The sequence below is a fragment of the Thamnophis elegans genome, chromosome 9 (genome assembly GCF_009769535.1).
Source record: "Thamnophis elegans isolate rThaEle1 chromosome 9, rThaEle1.pri, whole genome shotgun sequence".
NCBI lineage: Eukaryota > Metazoa > Chordata > Lepidosauria > Squamata > Colubridae > Thamnophis > Thamnophis elegans.
The window spans coordinates 51,247,005-51,264,039 of record NC_045549.1 but is presented as its reverse complement, the minus strand read 5'-3'; the positions used below and the strand labels follow the sequence as shown (position 1 = coordinate 51,264,039).

Sequence of the window (17,035 nt, the reverse complement as noted above, 5' to 3'; positions counted from 1 at the left end):
CAGCCAGGCGCGTCTTAGCCAATCAGACGCGCCTGTCAGTTGCCGAGCTGTCATCAGCGCGAGCTGTAACACGAGCCAGGTGATTGCAGTATAAAAGGCAAGCCGTTTAAACAGTTAACTGTCTTGTTAGAGCAACAACCTTGTTGATTGCTATATTGTTTCAGCTGTTCCTGCAGCCGCCTAGCCGGCTTCATTTAATACATTGTTGCGAGTTTTGTTACACTACTTCAGCTACTGAATAAAAGGTTACAGAGTTTTAAAGGACCTGCCTGGTTTTTTCAGTTATAATACTGGCGACGAAGACTGGGGACCTGTAACCTGAAGAAAATCAACTGCAATTTTCTTCTCTCAGTTGTTTAGAGTTCTCCTCACCGTCATGGCTGGTATGCCTACTTTTGCACCTTTTGGAGTCGGAGGTGAGACTTGGGAAGCATTCCTGGAAAGGTTTGAGTGCTTTCTGATCGCAAATAACCGCCAGGGTTATTCTCAAGCGCGAAAGTGCGGATTTTTTCTTACAGCTTGCGGTCCGGAAATGTTTGCCACCGCAAGGTCTTTTGCCGCCCCAAGAGCGGTTTATGACCTCTCGTGGCAAGAGCTCACAGATGGGCTTCAGGCTTACTATGCCCCTACCCCCTCCCAAATAGCAAGACGTTTTGCTTACCGCAGGCGCGTCCAAAAGCCTGCAGAGAATGTCAATCAGTTTTTGCAAGCTTTAAGAGTTGCTGCAGCACAGTGCGATTTTCCTGACTTAGAGGCTAATCTTGCAGAACAATTTGTCTGTGGATTAAAAGACATTTTCCTCAGACGCCGGCTTTTGGGCAAGCCTAAAGTCACGTTAGTTTATGCCATAGATGAGGCTCGCGCTGCGGAGTTGGCAGATTCGTCATCCAGCGAGATAGAACGTTACCTCGCGCAGATGACAGTTGCTGGCAGTTTACCAACGGGTCAAGCCTCAACTGCCTTGGTTCCTCCTCCACTACAACAGCCAACGTACATCACCAATTTAATTGATGAGCTTGCCCCTCTTCCAGACTATTTACTTAATTTACAGGTGGACAGGATTGGGGCACAGCCCCGCAGACAGCAACCGCGTCAGCAGCAGTCTATCAGCCGTCCGCTTTCTAATTCAAATGCCTGTTTTAGCTGCAGTGGTCCGCATGCCAGGGCTTCCTGCCCCTTTAAGGCTGCAGAGTGCCGCCGTTGCGGGAAAAAAGGACATTTGGCCAAAGTTTGTAGAGCTGCTCAGCCTGCTACAGCTGCAACGTCTGCTCCTCCACCTCCTTATGGGACAGCTGCTTCAAACAGAAGTCCTCAGCCCCGTGCGTCTGCTCAGCGACAGGATAATTGCTTCAACGTCAAGCAAGCTGGCCTGCCGTTTCCTGATGTCTCCATCAATTCTTCCTCAGAGGGTACGGACAAGATAATTGTCACTCCATTGATCGAAGGTCAACCTTGCAACATGGAAGTAGACTCTGGAGCTTCCAAATCCTTGTTATCTTGGGACAAATTTTCTCTTTTGTGCCCCCATGTTAAACGCTGTCACCTTTCTCCTCCTGACTCTATCTTAAAGGACTATCAGGGGTCTAGCATTTCTATTGTTGGTTCCTATAATGTCAGAGTTTCTTATGGGCAGCATTGTACAACTTTGCCTGTTTTAATTGTGCTTAAGCCCTTGCCATCCATTCTAGGTTTGGATTGGTTCAGCCCACTGGGTCTCTCAATACATGGAATTCATTCCATGACAGACACTTCTGCTGATGTGGCATTAGTTTTGTCAGATTACGCTGACATTTTTGATGGCCAGCTGGGCCGGTACAAGGGTAACCCTATCTCTCTCAACTTGGATCCCCAGGTTGCTCCCATCAGACTGAAGGCCCGCAGGGTGCCTTTTGCTTTAAGGCCCAAGGTTGAAGCCGAGCTCGACAAGCTCGTGGCACAGGGCATACTGGAGCCAGTCGACCATTCACCGTGGGAGACCCCAATTGTCATTCCAGTGAAGCCCGACGGCTCCATTAGGGTCTGTGCCGACTACAAATCCACCATCAACCTCGCCTTGCAAGCAAACCCATATCCAGTCCCTGTTGTACAACATCTGCTCCATTCCCTGGGGCAGGGTTGTATTTTTGCCAAACTGGATATGGCGCAAGCCTACCAGCAGCTTCCTGTGGATGACGATGCGGCGGCTGCCCAAACCATCGTCACCCACCGGGGGGCTTTCCGTTGTCGCCGCCTACAATTTGGCGTATCCATTGCCCCGGGGATTTTCCAGAGTCTCATGGAGCGGTTGCTCCATGGGCTTCCAGGAGTGGTACCATATTTTGATGACGTCCTGATCGCTGCAAACAGCCGATCAGACCTCATCAAAGTTCTAAGGAAAGTCCTCGACCGTTTCAGGGGCGCGGGACTTAAATTGAAACGCAGCAAGTGTTTCTTTGCTGTTCCCCAAGTGGAATTTCTGGGCTTCACAATTGACGCCCAGGGAATTCACCCTACCCCTTCAAAATTGGCAGCTATCAGGGACGCACCTGCTCCAACTTCCAAGGCGCAGTTACAATCGTTCCTGGGGCTTTTAAATTTTTATGCACCTTTCATTCCACACAAGGCATCACTGGCCGAGCCCCTGCATCGGTTGCTGGACCGATCAGCGCCTTGGCAATGGGGCAGTCGCGAAGCACAAGCGTTCGCAGCTGTCAAATCCCTGCTGACGTCAGATGCAGTCTTAGTCCAATACAGTGACAAGATGCCTCTGACTCTAGCATGTGATGCCTCACCCGTGGGTTTGGGAGCCGTTCTGAGCCATGTCCTGCCCAATGGTTCAGAAGCTCCCATAGCTTTTTACTCCCGGACACTGTCATCAGCAGAAAGGAATTACAGCCAAATTGACAAGGAGGCTCTAGCTGCAGTGTCAGGAATTAAAAAATTCCACGATTACTTATACGGGCGGCATTTCACCTTGTTTACAGACCATAAGCCACTCCTTGGGCTTTTGGCAGGTGATAAGCCGACCCCTCCTATTCTATCCCCAAGAATGACACGATGGACGGAATTCTTAGCGGCGTACTCCTACGCCTTACGATACCGTCCAGGCAAGCAGATAGGGCATGCAGATGCCCTGAGTCGCTGCCCACTTCCATTGAAGGAAGTTAAACCAGTTCCTTGCCTTTCAGTTTTGGCAATTGCAGAGCTAGAATTGCCTTTGTCTGCTACAGACATAGCAGCCCACTCTCGGTCTGACCCTACTTTGGCAAAACTTCTTAATTGGGTCCTGAGAGGTTGGCCTTCTGGTACATTACCACCTCAATTCAAACATTTTAAAAACAGACAAGCAGAGCTTTCAATTCATTCCGGCTGCCTGTTGTGGGGCGACCGTGTGGTCATCCCAACGGTCCTGCAACAACAGATTTTGCAACGCCTTCATGAAAGTCATCCTGGGGTCAGTAGAATGAAAGCTCTTGCTCGCAGTTTTGTTTGGTGGCCAGGGTTAGATGCCGACATTGAAGACTGGGTTGCCAAATGTGAGACATGCCAACAGTCCCGGCCTTCTCCTCCTTCCTCTCCCTCCCGGGAATGGGAGATGCCTCGAGGGCCTTGGTCTAGGTTACATATTGATTTCGCTGGTCCATTCCATGGGCAGGTTTTCCTTATAGTTGTGGATGCGTACTCTCGATGGGTGGAAGTATTGCTAATGCACTCCACCACATCTGACAGCACGGTGCGAGCTTTGCGACGGTTGTTCGCAACCCATGGGTTGCCAGACACAGTGGTGTCTGACAACGGCCCGCAATTTACAGCCACAACTTTTCAAACTTTCCTGGCCGAACTAGGGATACGACATGCGCTGGTTGCCCCTTACCACCCGGCAAGCAATGGCCGAGCAGAAAGGGCGGTTAGATCGGCCAAGGAGGCTTTGGGCCGGCTAAACCGTGGTGACTGGCAGGCTAGGGTGGATGCTTACTTACTGGCACAGCATTCCACACCTTGCCCTCTGACACAGAAGAGCCCCGCGGAGATGTTGATGGGCAGGCGCCTGCGGACCACCCTGGATAGATTGCATCCCGTCTATTCAGGAATTCAGTCTGGCAACCTGGGGCCTCCAACCCCATCCCGTTCTTTCCAACTGGGGGATCTAGTTTGGGCTAGAAATTATGGAGGGGACTTGAGATGGGTTCCAGCAGTTATATCACAAATAACAGGACCCGTTTCCTATAGGGTTGACTTATCCGATGGATCCTCATGGCGAAGACACCTGGATCAATTGAGGAAACGGAAGACAGCAGCCGTAGCTTCTCAAGCGGATGTTCAAGGGTTTCAACTGCAAGTTCAACAAAATCTAGCCGGTGTAAATGCTCCTCCCATTCCAAGGGTTCCAGATCCTTATATACATAGCCCAAACCCCTCAGAGGCAGACTACCAGCCTCATGCCCCTCCAGCATCATCTGCCACCATGTCTCATCCACACACTTCACCTTTTAGTTATGCAATTCCTCCACAATTACCACAAGGACATCGTTGCCAGGATCCGCCTGCAATAGAATTAAGGCGGTCTGAGCGAATCCGTCGTTCCCCTGCTTATTTAAAAGACTACGCGTGCTTGCGCACAGCTGGGGGGGAAGAAGTGTTGTGTATTGAAGAAAGTCCTCGCTGTTACGAATGACAGCTCGGAAGCAGCCAGGCGCGTCTTAGCCAATCAGACGCGCCTGTCAGTTGCCGAGCTGTCATCAGCGCGAGCTGTAACACGAGCCAGGTGATTGCAGTATAAAAGGCAAGCCGTTTAAACAGTTAACTGTCTTGTTAGAGCAACAACCTTGTTGATTGCTATATTGTTTCAGCTGTTCCTGCAGCCGCCTAGCCGGCTTCATTTAATACATTGTTGCGAGTTTTGTTACACTACTTCAGCTACTGAATAAAAGGTTACAGAGTTTATAATATCAACCACTGCGCCGCCTCGGTTCTCCGAAAGTTATAAACCATAACTTTCCACTATTGAAGGGCAGGAGAAAAACCTGTCACAAAGAGTGTTTCAGCAATCCTACAATTAGAATCATCATGTTTTATTGTTCTCCAATCATCCATGGCATTTCTTCGAGTTTAAGAGACTCTGTTCAGAGAGTTATCAGAACAATACTTTTCCTTGCACCATTGTCTTTTATAAAAGATTATGGAAAACCTTTCTAAGAACAAATCTAATACTGTAAGAAAAAACATATGCAGTATCTTCTAAATTAAGCTCCTGAGACTAATTTTTATTGTGGCAGCCAAGAGATTTGTTTAATAAATGAGAACAATTCTCGTAGGAGAAGAAGAGACTGAGCCTGGAAGGTGGGATAAATGTGTCATCAGTTTAGAGTCATTGTTTTGTCCCAAAACATCTAAGTCCAGTCCTCTGTGAATTCCATTGACCCTTATCTAGCACCATTTAACTTTGATCATTAGTTGTATAGATTCTTGTATTAAAGATAGCAACAATAAATCCTTCTGTGTTTGGACTCAACAAATGCTCCTGGTTATTTGCTTCTGACATTACTATGGTATTTCCCCCTGGGCCTGAACTCAAAGAATATATTGTTGCTGCTGTTCTTAAAATACAGTGAGGTGGATGGAGAAAAAATGAAATCAATGTATTTCAAAGATTTACTTTGATGAACAAAGGAGAAAAGAGAGGTGCAAAGCAAGGCAAAGAAGACATTTTTGGTCCTTTTAAGTTCTATTCCTACATTCTGAACCCATATCTCTCCAGGCAATTTTTCTGTATGACTTGGGTAGCAGCCAGACTCATAGTTAAACAGAATGTTTCCTATTTCTCTGTGTTGTTTCACTAATAATACTTCAAGCACATAGGTTCAAGAACTCCAGTTATGGACATACAAAGCTGCCTTTCTAGCATTTAAGAGGGTATAGGAAAGAATCCAATGGAGCAAATAGGGATGTGTTGTTGAAAGTTGGAGAGAGAAGGACAAATGGATATATTTAAATTACACAGCTTTGATTGTGTCCTCTGGTCTAGTCTGAATCCCTCACACACAGTCATAGAATAGCAGTAAAGTTGAATGGCAGTCTGACTGGCTTTGGTACTGAAATAAATCAGTTCCCATTTTCTCTCAATACCATGGCACCATTTCCTTGATGTTATTGTAAACCATGTACAAAATACATATACTCAAGGTGCTGACTGATACAAAGGTGTTTTCCTAAAAGAGAGACAGACAGACAGACAGACAGACACAGAGGGAGATAGATATAAGTTTCAAAAACTTATATTTCTAAGAATGGACTTGTTGGATCATATTTGGGAATAGTATGTATCCTAGAAATAAAGATGAATATTGCTGATACCCTTCTGAGTATTAGAGATACCTTTCATTCCAGCTCCATAGGTTGAAAGTGTCTACACACCTATCCATTCCATCATATATTTGTCTCAACTGTGGGAACCAAGCCAGGAAAGGTTTAAGTAGACTTTATTTTATTGAAAGTGATTATAGCTTTTTACATAGAAATGTTAAGGTAATCATTGGCTATATTATGAGCAAAATATTGGATTTGTTGTTATGGGAGAAATGGTGAAGAGCAGCATTGTGTTTCTGCTCATTGCAGCATAATGCTTAAGACTAGTCTTGCAGAAAGATCTAGAATGACAAGTCACATTTCATAATTTTAACCATCTATTTCTTCTGAGCTTAAACTGACATATAGCAACTAGGTAAAGGCCATTCAGTGAACAATGTTTTTGAACCCATTTAAAATAACAGTCAGTGTCTCTGACCTTCCAATTTCATACCAGCAAACATCACTGCAAGTTTTTCATCAAAGGGTTACATTTTTTTGGCATTTATTAGCATGCATTATAAAAACAGATTACTTTGAATTAATAAAATTAATTGAGAACAGACTAAACCTTTTTAGGCATTTTACATTAGATGGCTCATTCCCATAGTTAACCTTATGCGTGAATACTCTTGCATGCTAATTGCTATTTTTCTAGTTCACTTTGTCAGCCTAAAATTAATTAAAACACAGAGCTGCTTATCATTTAGCTTTATTTACACACACAGAATAATGTGCAATAAAATTAATGTCTGCTGTGGAGGAGACCTTGCCAGAAAGTATTTTTTACTTTCTCAATCTGTCCTTTCCTCTATTGATCTGCAGCTGTTATATGCAGGTCTTTCAACATCTCAGTGCAACATACCTCACATTGGTGTAGTGAGAAAAATAGGAGGCATGGGAGTGTATTAGATATGTTTACTACTTTGAAAGAGAGATGAGGGAGGGGGAGGGGGAGGGAGAGAAAAGTGGGATAATAATAGCAAGAATAATAGGAAGGAATTCCAATTTTAATTTGTATATAGATTTATACAAATCTATCAATGGACAGACTGCAACAAATCAACAAAAACCTAACATTCTGTATGTAGGACAACCTAAAGAATGACAACATCAAGAAATATAGCCAGAATCAACTTGGATAAAGGAAGTGGATAAAAATATAAAAATAAATAAAAGGGCAAGGAAGATCAAGAATCGGTCAGCATCTGGTGAAGATGAACTGAATGGTTTTTGGCTGAAACATCTGGTTGATCTACAGCCACTCATTGCTAAGCACTTTTACAACATTCTACAAGAAGGTAAAGTTGAAGATTGTTAACTTCTGGCAAATTGACATGATATGATGAGAGATGAAATCAAAGAAGAAGCACCAAGTAACTACTGCTTACCAACAACTTTCAAATTACTAATTGGTGTTGCAGCTGATGTAGTCCAACTTCATCTATGTGAAAATAAGCTCTTTTCCATCAGAAAAGAAAGGAGCAGAAAAGAAACTGTTGAAACAGCAAAGGAACAAAAAATCATCTCCTAACTGACATGATTTGGTAAAGAAAACAAAGACCACGTTGAGGTACCTTGAATGTATCTTGATTACAAATTTATTACAATTTGACTCCCTGTAACTTGACTGGATAATTAAGTCAGTAAAAATATTAGAATCTTTGTACTATGATAAATGGCACAATTAAAGTTTTCATAGTCCTGGTGATAGACTGGGACAGGTTAATATCAAGAGAGAAATCTTTCAGGAAAACTCACTCCCACCTCTTCTGCTTGCCATTGCACTGATTCTTCTGTCAAAAATACTGAACAAGTCAGACCATGTCTATCAAACATCATAAATATATTCCAGGGTGTCTCATGTATCTTTACATGGACTATTCAATTCTGTGTGGAAAAACATCATCTGAAATAGAATCACTGCTCAACGCTGTCATATATACAGCTAGGTTATTGCAAAAAAGTTTGGACTGGACAAATGTGCCAACCTTAGCATCAACAGATCAAAAATAATGAAACTGAAGAAATCAAGATGCTCTATGGAAATAACATCAAGAATCTAATGGAAAACTATAATTCAAATACCTGATTATCATTCAGGCTGACAACATGAAGCACACTCCAATGAAGAAGAAAGTTAGTAGTGAAGAATGAAGAAAATCCTAAAATCCAAACTCAGTGGAGGAAATATCCTCAAGGCAATGAATACCTGTCATTAGATACACAACTGGAATAGGGGACAGGATTCAAGCAGAACTAGAAGCCATAGATAAGAAAACCAGAGAAATAATGACAGAGATGATGCTCTTCATCCACACAGCAATGTTAACAGGAGAGACAGATTGGGGAGTGGGGAGAAAGGGAAGGAGGGAGGGAGGAGGGAGAAGAGAGAGGGGGGGAGAAGGACAGGGAGAGAGAGCACAAAATATATAACAATCATACCTGGCAATGATTCAGAACAAGAAAGTTGAAGAAATAGACAGGGCTAATTTTGAATAAAACCAAGCCTTAAGAACAGATGCATACAAAGCAGAGGTGGGTTCCTACCAGTTCGCACCAGTTCGGTAGAACCGGTTCGTCAAATCTACCGAACCGGTTAGAAGAGGTTCCACCAGAAAGCAGGCCACACCTACAGAAGAGATTCCAAAATTTTTTGAAACCCACCACACACACACACAAACACACACACAGATAGACTCACACAGAGAGAGAAAGAGAAAGAAAGGAAGAAAGAAAAAAGAAAAAAGAAAAAAGAAAGAAAAAGTGAGAGAGAGATGAAAGAAAAAAAGGAAAAAGGGACAGAGAGACAAAAGGAAGGAAAGAGAGAGAGAGAGAGAGAACACATGGCTGGCAAGCCACTCCCACAAAGGAGGCCACACCCACAGAGTAGGTTCAAAAAATTTTGAAACCCACCACTGACACAAAGCCAAAAATTAGCCTTGATTTTGCAAAGGTAAATCCTGCCTTACTAAACTTCTACAGTTCTTTATCAAAGGTGTTAGCATCTACATAGTAGTCATGAGTGTTATTGTGTGTTGTTTGGTTAAAGACAAAAAAAATTGAGAATAAAAAAACAATTTTGTCAATGGAGATAAGCAAGAAGTGGAATCTCTTAAAGATTTGTCCTGGGATTAGTGCTTTATACCATACTTTGATTTTTACTTAGGGATAAGCATACAATTAACCCAGTGAATTATGTCTTCAAAACCAGAAATAGTTTTCAAGTATTTCAGAAGCATCTCTTGAAACTAGATGAATGGAACCAAATGGCTTATGTGACTATAAAGTGAAGCATAATGAAGTTAAAACACTCCTAACTTCACATATATACTGAGTTACAACATACTGTGGAACGAGCTCCCCGTAGAGATTCGTACCCTCTCCACCGTCCAGGCCTTCCGCACAGCCTTGAAGAACTGGCTCACCCGTCAGGCCTGGGGATAAGGACCATTACCCCGCCCGAATGTTGTATGCATGTTGCTTATTATTTTATTATGTGTTGTCGTCTTAGTGCTGTATTCCCCCCTCCCTGGTTTTCTGTGAGCCGCCCTGAGTCCCCTCAGGGAAAAGGGCGGCCTACAAATAAAATCAATTCAATTCAAATTCAGAGTAGTTGGTTAAATATAGATGGCAGCCAGTGCAAACTGTAAATATTATGGTAGACATTTATAGAGAAAATGAAAATAAAGTTATCAAATTTATAATGCTTGTATATGCATTCACATTTAAAGTACTGTGTACCATTTTGACTACTACATTCAAAAATTATGCTTTAATTAATTGATTAATTAAACTTATATGCATCCCATATCCCTATCCAGCAACTATTAAAACTGCAAAAACAACTGTAAAACTAGTTCAATCAAAATAGCTAACACTGGGATTTATATAATGAAGTTGATAGATTTGGAATAGATAGAAGAAAATTCTTCAAATATACTTAACCTATGAAATTTATTATAATAGTATGCGGCGGTAGTTATTCAAATAGATTTTTAAAAGGGCTCAGTGAATTAACAAACAAGAGATGTATTAAAATCTTTAGCTCTTAATAGATTCTTTGTTAACCCTGGTTTGAAACAGTATGTATCCAAATACCAGTTGTAGGAAAACTGCAACTTATCAGCATCCATGCAGCAGAAGTAGTGGTAGGCTGCTGTTAGCAGAAAGGTATTGACCTAAAATGAGCAATGACTCTTATATTCCATGAACTGTTTCAGAATAAATTTTGATAGGGGGAGACAATTGGTAAAATTCATAATTCTTATAAATTTTGTGATTTGTGTGGATGAAAGCTAAAACAAGTTCATTAATCAATAGGATCTGATTTTTGGAATATTCTGCAGAACTCCCAATCAAATTGTGTGCTTTAGCAAAATTTCAAATAATGCTATTCTCTTTCCTTCCTATTTTTTCCCAGGTTGGGTGAAAGTATAAAATGGAAGAGTCAATGCATCATTATCTAACAGTGAGTTCGTTTTTATTCTTCTCTTAACCTCCTGCAGTCTGGTGATTACATGGCTATTACATTTAGTTTTGTCAGTTTATTCTCGGTGAACAAGGATAGAAAGCTAAAGAAAAAGGAAACACAGGGAACTCAATACGAAAGAAATGTGTGAGTTCATTAAAAAGGAGCTTGAAATTTATCTGTTTCATTTATTGTAATGGAGTTTCTGTTCCAAAAGATTGGGATGTCATTAAGAACCTGAACACCAGGTCAATTTTATGAACCTTAACTCAGATGGGGGTGGGGAGATGGGTAGAATGGAAAAAGAACTAAAGTCTTATATAAAATAACAGCTAAATGTTAGCACCAGCTCAAGGTATTTTATGTCTCAACATGCCTATTGATATTCTGAATAATTGTGGACTGTTGATTTGGTGTAACTTAATTCAAGGCTGTGTTTTATATAAAAAAATAAGAAGCATACAGCAACTTCATTTCCCCTACAGAGTTTCTAAGTAATACATATCTCAATACTTTATAAAGAAGGAAAGGACATTCAAAATAGTATTAAGAAAAAAATTATCTATTAGGGTAACTTTTTAGGGTCTGCAAAAGAAACTTTAACCAGCAATATTTCTTCCAACTTATTATTTATATCTTCTACTTTGCCTAGAGAATTGCCAAAATAAATTGTTTGTTACAAGAATTTAACAAGAATGGGGTTTTATTTGTTTTTTAAGATCAGAAAATTAGTAGATGTGTGACCCTGAACTGTAGGAAGTTAAAACCCATCCCTCTCCTAGAAAAATGAAATATCCTGGGAAATATTGAAAAGGCAGAATATTATATTTCCCTGGATAAGAAATGAAGAAACATGGCAGGAAACAAACTCACTCTTAATAGCCCCCACCTTTGTCAATGGGCCATTAAAGGCCTGGGTCAGTCTATTCTACATAACAAAGACAGGATTAGCCTGTAACAGAAACTCACCACAAGGCACCTTGGAAAATTACATCAGCCAGTAAGGCAACCAAACTTGGACTCAAAGCACGGCCTACATGGTCCCATGGGAGTCTGACAACCAATCAGAATACAAGATCAAGATCAAAGGCCAGAGAGGACATAAAACCAGGGACTTTCAGCATCTCTTTTTCTTCTTCACCCAACATCTTGAAGCATGTGATCACCTTTTTCTCCACGACTTCAACCATGTGGTCCTGGCCACCATTAAAACCATCTTTCCAAGCAGCCTCATGTTTCCAGTATCTTTTTCCCCATTTGGAACTGAACCCAGAAGGACATTTCGTCCAACAGAACCATGGCATTATTTAGGTAATTCATAAATTTTATGTGATAAGGTGCATTGATGACATTGATGATATGATGTATGATACAATGGAGTATCTGCAAATTTCAGCTCTATATTCAATCTCTCACACATGGCAAATGAGAAAATCAAATTCCTAGGATGAATTATCTCAAAATTAATAGAAAATGTTGTAATATCATTAAAATTACTTATTTGGATGAAATGGGAAAACATAAATGCAGTACTAAATTAAGAAGCTTACTACATAAAAGTAAATCCTTAAAAAATTAAATTTCATCATTATAGATTTTTTGTCTTAAATATATTTGAAAAGGTTGAAAAGGTTATAATTCTTTTCAAAAATTCAGGACCTTAGTAATTTTTGGTTCAAGAACAGCATTTACTGTTTATCACATATCTCAGCTTAAAAATATTCTCCAATAAATGAAAATACAAAAGCAGGTCACCTATATGGAACTTAATATCTTATACTAGAAAAATGGAGTTCTTAAAAAATAAATTACAAGAAGTGTAGAAAGCAATTTTTGTTGAAACTTTTACAAAGGCAGGTTGAGAAATGCTTCTACAATAGGAAATCCAACACTCAAATAGATTTAGATCCCCATATATTGAATACCCTATTAAATCGCAGAACATCAAAAAGATTAAACCAAAGGTTAAAAGGTTTCTTCAACAAGGAAATGCTATAAAGAATGGAGTTTTAGCTTAGAAAGAAAGATGAGTGTAAAGAACATGGTAGAAATGATTACTGTATTGGATGTGGATAACATATTTTTCTTCTCTGATAAACTAGAATGTTTGGTTAATCAATGAAATTAAGTGAATCTGCCCATAGCTCTATTTCAGATGACCTAAGCTGTACTGGAAGGAAGGGGACTTGAAGAACTTCTTGCATGGGAATACAGAGCAATTTTTTTTTCATCCTTTGTCAAAGTCATTCGGATTTGTTTGCAATTTGATGCTAAACTTGTTGTAATTCCAGAGGAGATCCATGGATAAGAATCTTGCTCAGTTATGTGGGAATGATTTGAACCCATTGGACTTGAAGAAGTGGACAGCGTCCTTAGGAGTGCAAGTTCAGCCAGCTGTTTTTTAGAATCCATGCCATATTGTGATTGCAAAAGCAGTCAAGAGGGTGTAATGCTAGTGGATTCTAGTGGTGGTTGATTCTTCTGGCATTAGTACCTTTTCTCCTCATGAAGCCATTGCTATCCCCACTATAATTTTAGTCCAGCATCTAATTGTTGGAGGAAAGTGGTTAAGAAGGTGGTTGCAGCCTCAGACAATCTTGAAAGAAATAGATTATAAAAATCCCCTTTAGTTGCTTTATGATATGGAGCCATGTTATCTTTGTTATGTCCTGGCATAGTTGCTGGCAAGCTAAGAAGATCCCTATTGGCTGAAGCGTGCATGCCAGCTGGTGGGAGAATAACAAGCACCTGATTGGCTGCCTGTCTGACAGTTAACAGTATAAATACCTGTCAGACAGGGGGCATACGTTCTTGTTGTGTAGTTAACTAGTTCTGTTAACAAAGCCTTGATCGTTACACAAGGCTCCTCTCGTTCCTCAGTAGCTTCGAATAAAGCACTGGTGACGAAGGTGGGATCGGGTTTCTAAAACACCCACCCACATAGAGCTTAGAAATACTGAGGACATTAACAAGAAAAAGGAAAAAGAAATAGAAAGAAAAATTATTTTTCCCTCCCAACGCCATCATGTCAATGATTCCCCCTTTCGCTGCCTTTATGCCGGATAAAGAATCTTAGGAAGCTTTTCTTGAGAGGTCTGAATGCTTTCTCAAGGCAAACGATTTTACTGACATTTCCTTAGACAGGAAACAAGGCTATTTTTAAAGTTCCTGTGGTCCAGAGATGTTTTCCATGGCTAGGGCTCTCACAGCACCTGTTCCCATGCACTCTATCCCATGGGAAGTCTTAATTAACAAGTTAAGAGCCCATTACGCTCCAGCTCCGTCTTGCATAGCCCGGAGGCATGCTTTCTGAAAGAATTTCCAGGGTGAAGGCAAGACTGTGAGTCAGTTCATGGCTACGTTGTGTAATTCAGCCATACATTGTGAATTCCAGAATCTTGATGAGGCTCTATTAGGGCAGTTAGTATGTGGAGTAAAGGACTTACGGCTCCAAAGACATTTATTAGCCCGTTCTGAGCTTATTTTACAAATCGCTATGAATGAAGCTAGAGCAGCAGAACAGTCTGACAGATCTGCCACTGAAATTCAGAGGTACCAGGCTTCCCATATCCAAGACTTTTCTTTGGTGGTAGTCAATCACCATTGTGATGGGGACAGAAGCATGATGGGAGACAATGATGATATCAGTCGCCTCAGAGCACTCCAAGGGGATAAGTAGAAGGCAAAGCCAAGATGTTCCCGGTCTAGCTGCCTAAGCTGTGGCGGTAATCACTTGTGTTCCAATTGCAAGTTCAAGACGGCCACCTGCAGATGCTGTGGGAAGATGGGTCATCTATCGTACATGTGCCGTGCCACACTACCCTCCCCTGAGATGGCTTCACCACAATCTGGCAATCAGCAGAATGGCAAACGACCCAGCAAACCCAGTGAAAAGTGTCATGTTATCAACCGTGCTGCTGATTCCGAGAAGCAATTGACACTTAAAAAATTGTACCTCACAGTACTGCTTGAAGGCACCTCATGTAAATGGAGATTGACACTGGGTCTGCTCGGTCCATTATATCATGGGGTAACCTCAAGCGGTTAATGCCTTCTGTTAGCAGTCAGAGTTTGAACTCGTGTCCCTGCAAATTAAGAGACTATCAGGCCAATTACATCCGAATATTGGGTTGTGTGGTTTTTGAAACTGAATATAGGTCTTTTAAAGGGCACCTGCCTCTTATTGTAGTGGCTGACCCACTATCTACATTATTGGGGCTTGACTGGTTTGATTCTTTAGGTCTTTCTATTGTAGGGGTCCACGCCATGAATTCCAAGGATGACTACACCACCCTGACCAGGGAGTTCAAGGATGTGTTTAGTGACACACTTGGTAAATATACCAGGTCACCAATCTTCTTTAACTTAGACCCTACCATTGCCCCAATCCGATTAAAAGCCCGTCACATTCCTTTTGCCTTGAAAACTAAGGTGGACGCTGAAATTGATAAATTGTTGGCCCAGGGGATATTAGAGCCTGTAGATTATGCCCGTAGGGAAACCCCCATTGTGATTCCTCTTAAGTCAGACGGATCCATTAGGATGTGCGCTGACTATAAGACGACCATAAATAGGGCCCTTCAAGCTAACCCCTGCCCTGTTCCTACCCTGTTCTGGGACAAGGTAAGCTGTTTGCCAAACTTGACCTGGCACAGGCATATCAACAACTGACTGTTGCCCAAACTATAATAACTTTCCATGGGGCTTTCTGATTCAGATGCCTCCAGTTTTGAGTATGCGTCGCTCCGGGCATTTTTCAGAGTATAATGGAGCGAGTGCTCCAAGGTCTGCTGGCGGTAATACCCTATTTTGATGACATTTAATTACAGCAGATAATCATCAGGAATTATTATCTAAATTAAGGAGTGTTTTTGCAGCGCTGGACTAAAATTGAAAAAAATCAAATGTTTCATTGGGGTAGACTCTGTTGAATTCTTAGAGTTTCTGATAGATGCCCAAGGAATTCACCCAAATCCATCCAAAATTAAGGCCATAAAAAATGCCCATGCCCCTACAAATAAGGCTGAATTGCAAGCTTTTTTAGGGCTCTTAAACACAATGTTTCTGCCGCATAAGGCTACAGTTGCAGAGCCATTACACAGGCTGCTTGACTGTTCAGCTACCTGGAAATGGGACAGCTGTGAAGCACATACGTTCACCACTGTCAAATCATTGCTTACGTCATCCGCTGTCCTTATGCAGTACAGCGATAAATTGCCCCTCATTCTGGCTTGTGATGCGTCCCCTTATGGTATCGGGGCTGTTTTGAGCCACCGATGCCCTAATGGGACAGGGGCACCAATTGCTTATTTCTCTTGGACCTTGTTCAAGGCTGAGAGAAATTATAGTCACTTAGATAAAGAGGCTTTGGCAGCTGTATCTGGAATCAGGCTATTCCATAACTACCTCTACGGCTGCCACTTTTTGCTCCTTACTGACCACAAACCCTTGTTAGGGATTTTAGAGGGGGACCGCCCTACTCTGACCATCCTTTCCCCGCACATGTCGTGGTGGACTGTTTTTCTGGCGGCTTATTTGTACCAACTGGAATACTCTCCTGGTAAGAGCATGGGGCATGCGGATGCCCTTAGCCGCTGTCCTTTGCCATCCTTAGGCCCCGATCCAGCTCCAGCCATGACAGTCCTCTTAATAGAGGACTTAGAGTTGCCTCTAACAGCCATTGATATAGCCATTCACTCTAAACAAGACCCAGCTCTTTCCAAGGTGCTGGATTGGACACGCAGGGGGTGGCCTAGGAGAAGATGTCTGATGAGTTCCTTCCGTATTTTAGATCATGTCTGGAACTGAAAGATTGCTTGTTATGGGGCAGCAGGGTGGTTGTTCCTCCTTCGTTCCGTAATACAGTGTTAGAATACCTCCACGAGGGCCATCCAGACATAGTGTGGATGAAATCCATTGCGCACAGCTATGTCTGGTGGCCCAATCTTGATAAGGAAATTGCTGGGTGGGTCGGCAGCTGTCAGCCATGTCAGCTATACCAACCGGCTCCTCTAATTGCATCGCCGAGGGAATGGGAATTGCCTCATGGACCATGGTCCCGCATCTACATGGATTTTGTGGGGCCAGTCCAAGGGCAAACCATATTAGTAGTACTGGATGCATTTTCCTGTTGGATAGAATTGGTGCCTATGAAATCAACTATTTCAGAGAACACAGTAAAAACCCTGCAGCACCTGTTCACTACCCATGGATTGCTGGACATGTTGGTGTCTGACAACG

At 41.9% G+C, this 17,035-nt stretch overlaps 1 protein-coding gene across 1 annotated transcript; it reads left to right on the top strand.

The window, feature by feature from the left end:
• Nucleotides 1-1,681: 1,681 nt before the first annotated feature.
• LOC116512941 (uncharacterized protein K02A2.6-like) lies at nt 1,682-14,474 on the top strand (the record flags this gene model as incomplete). The annotated part of the gene is made up of 4 exons (XM_032223644.1): nt 1,682-2,335; nt 2,972-3,918; nt 4,021-4,051; nt 14,190-14,474. Coding segments are annotated over 4 exons (1,917 nt in total), but the record flags the coding sequence as incomplete, so codon positions are not given.
• Nucleotides 14,475-17,035: the final 2,561 nt, after the last annotated feature.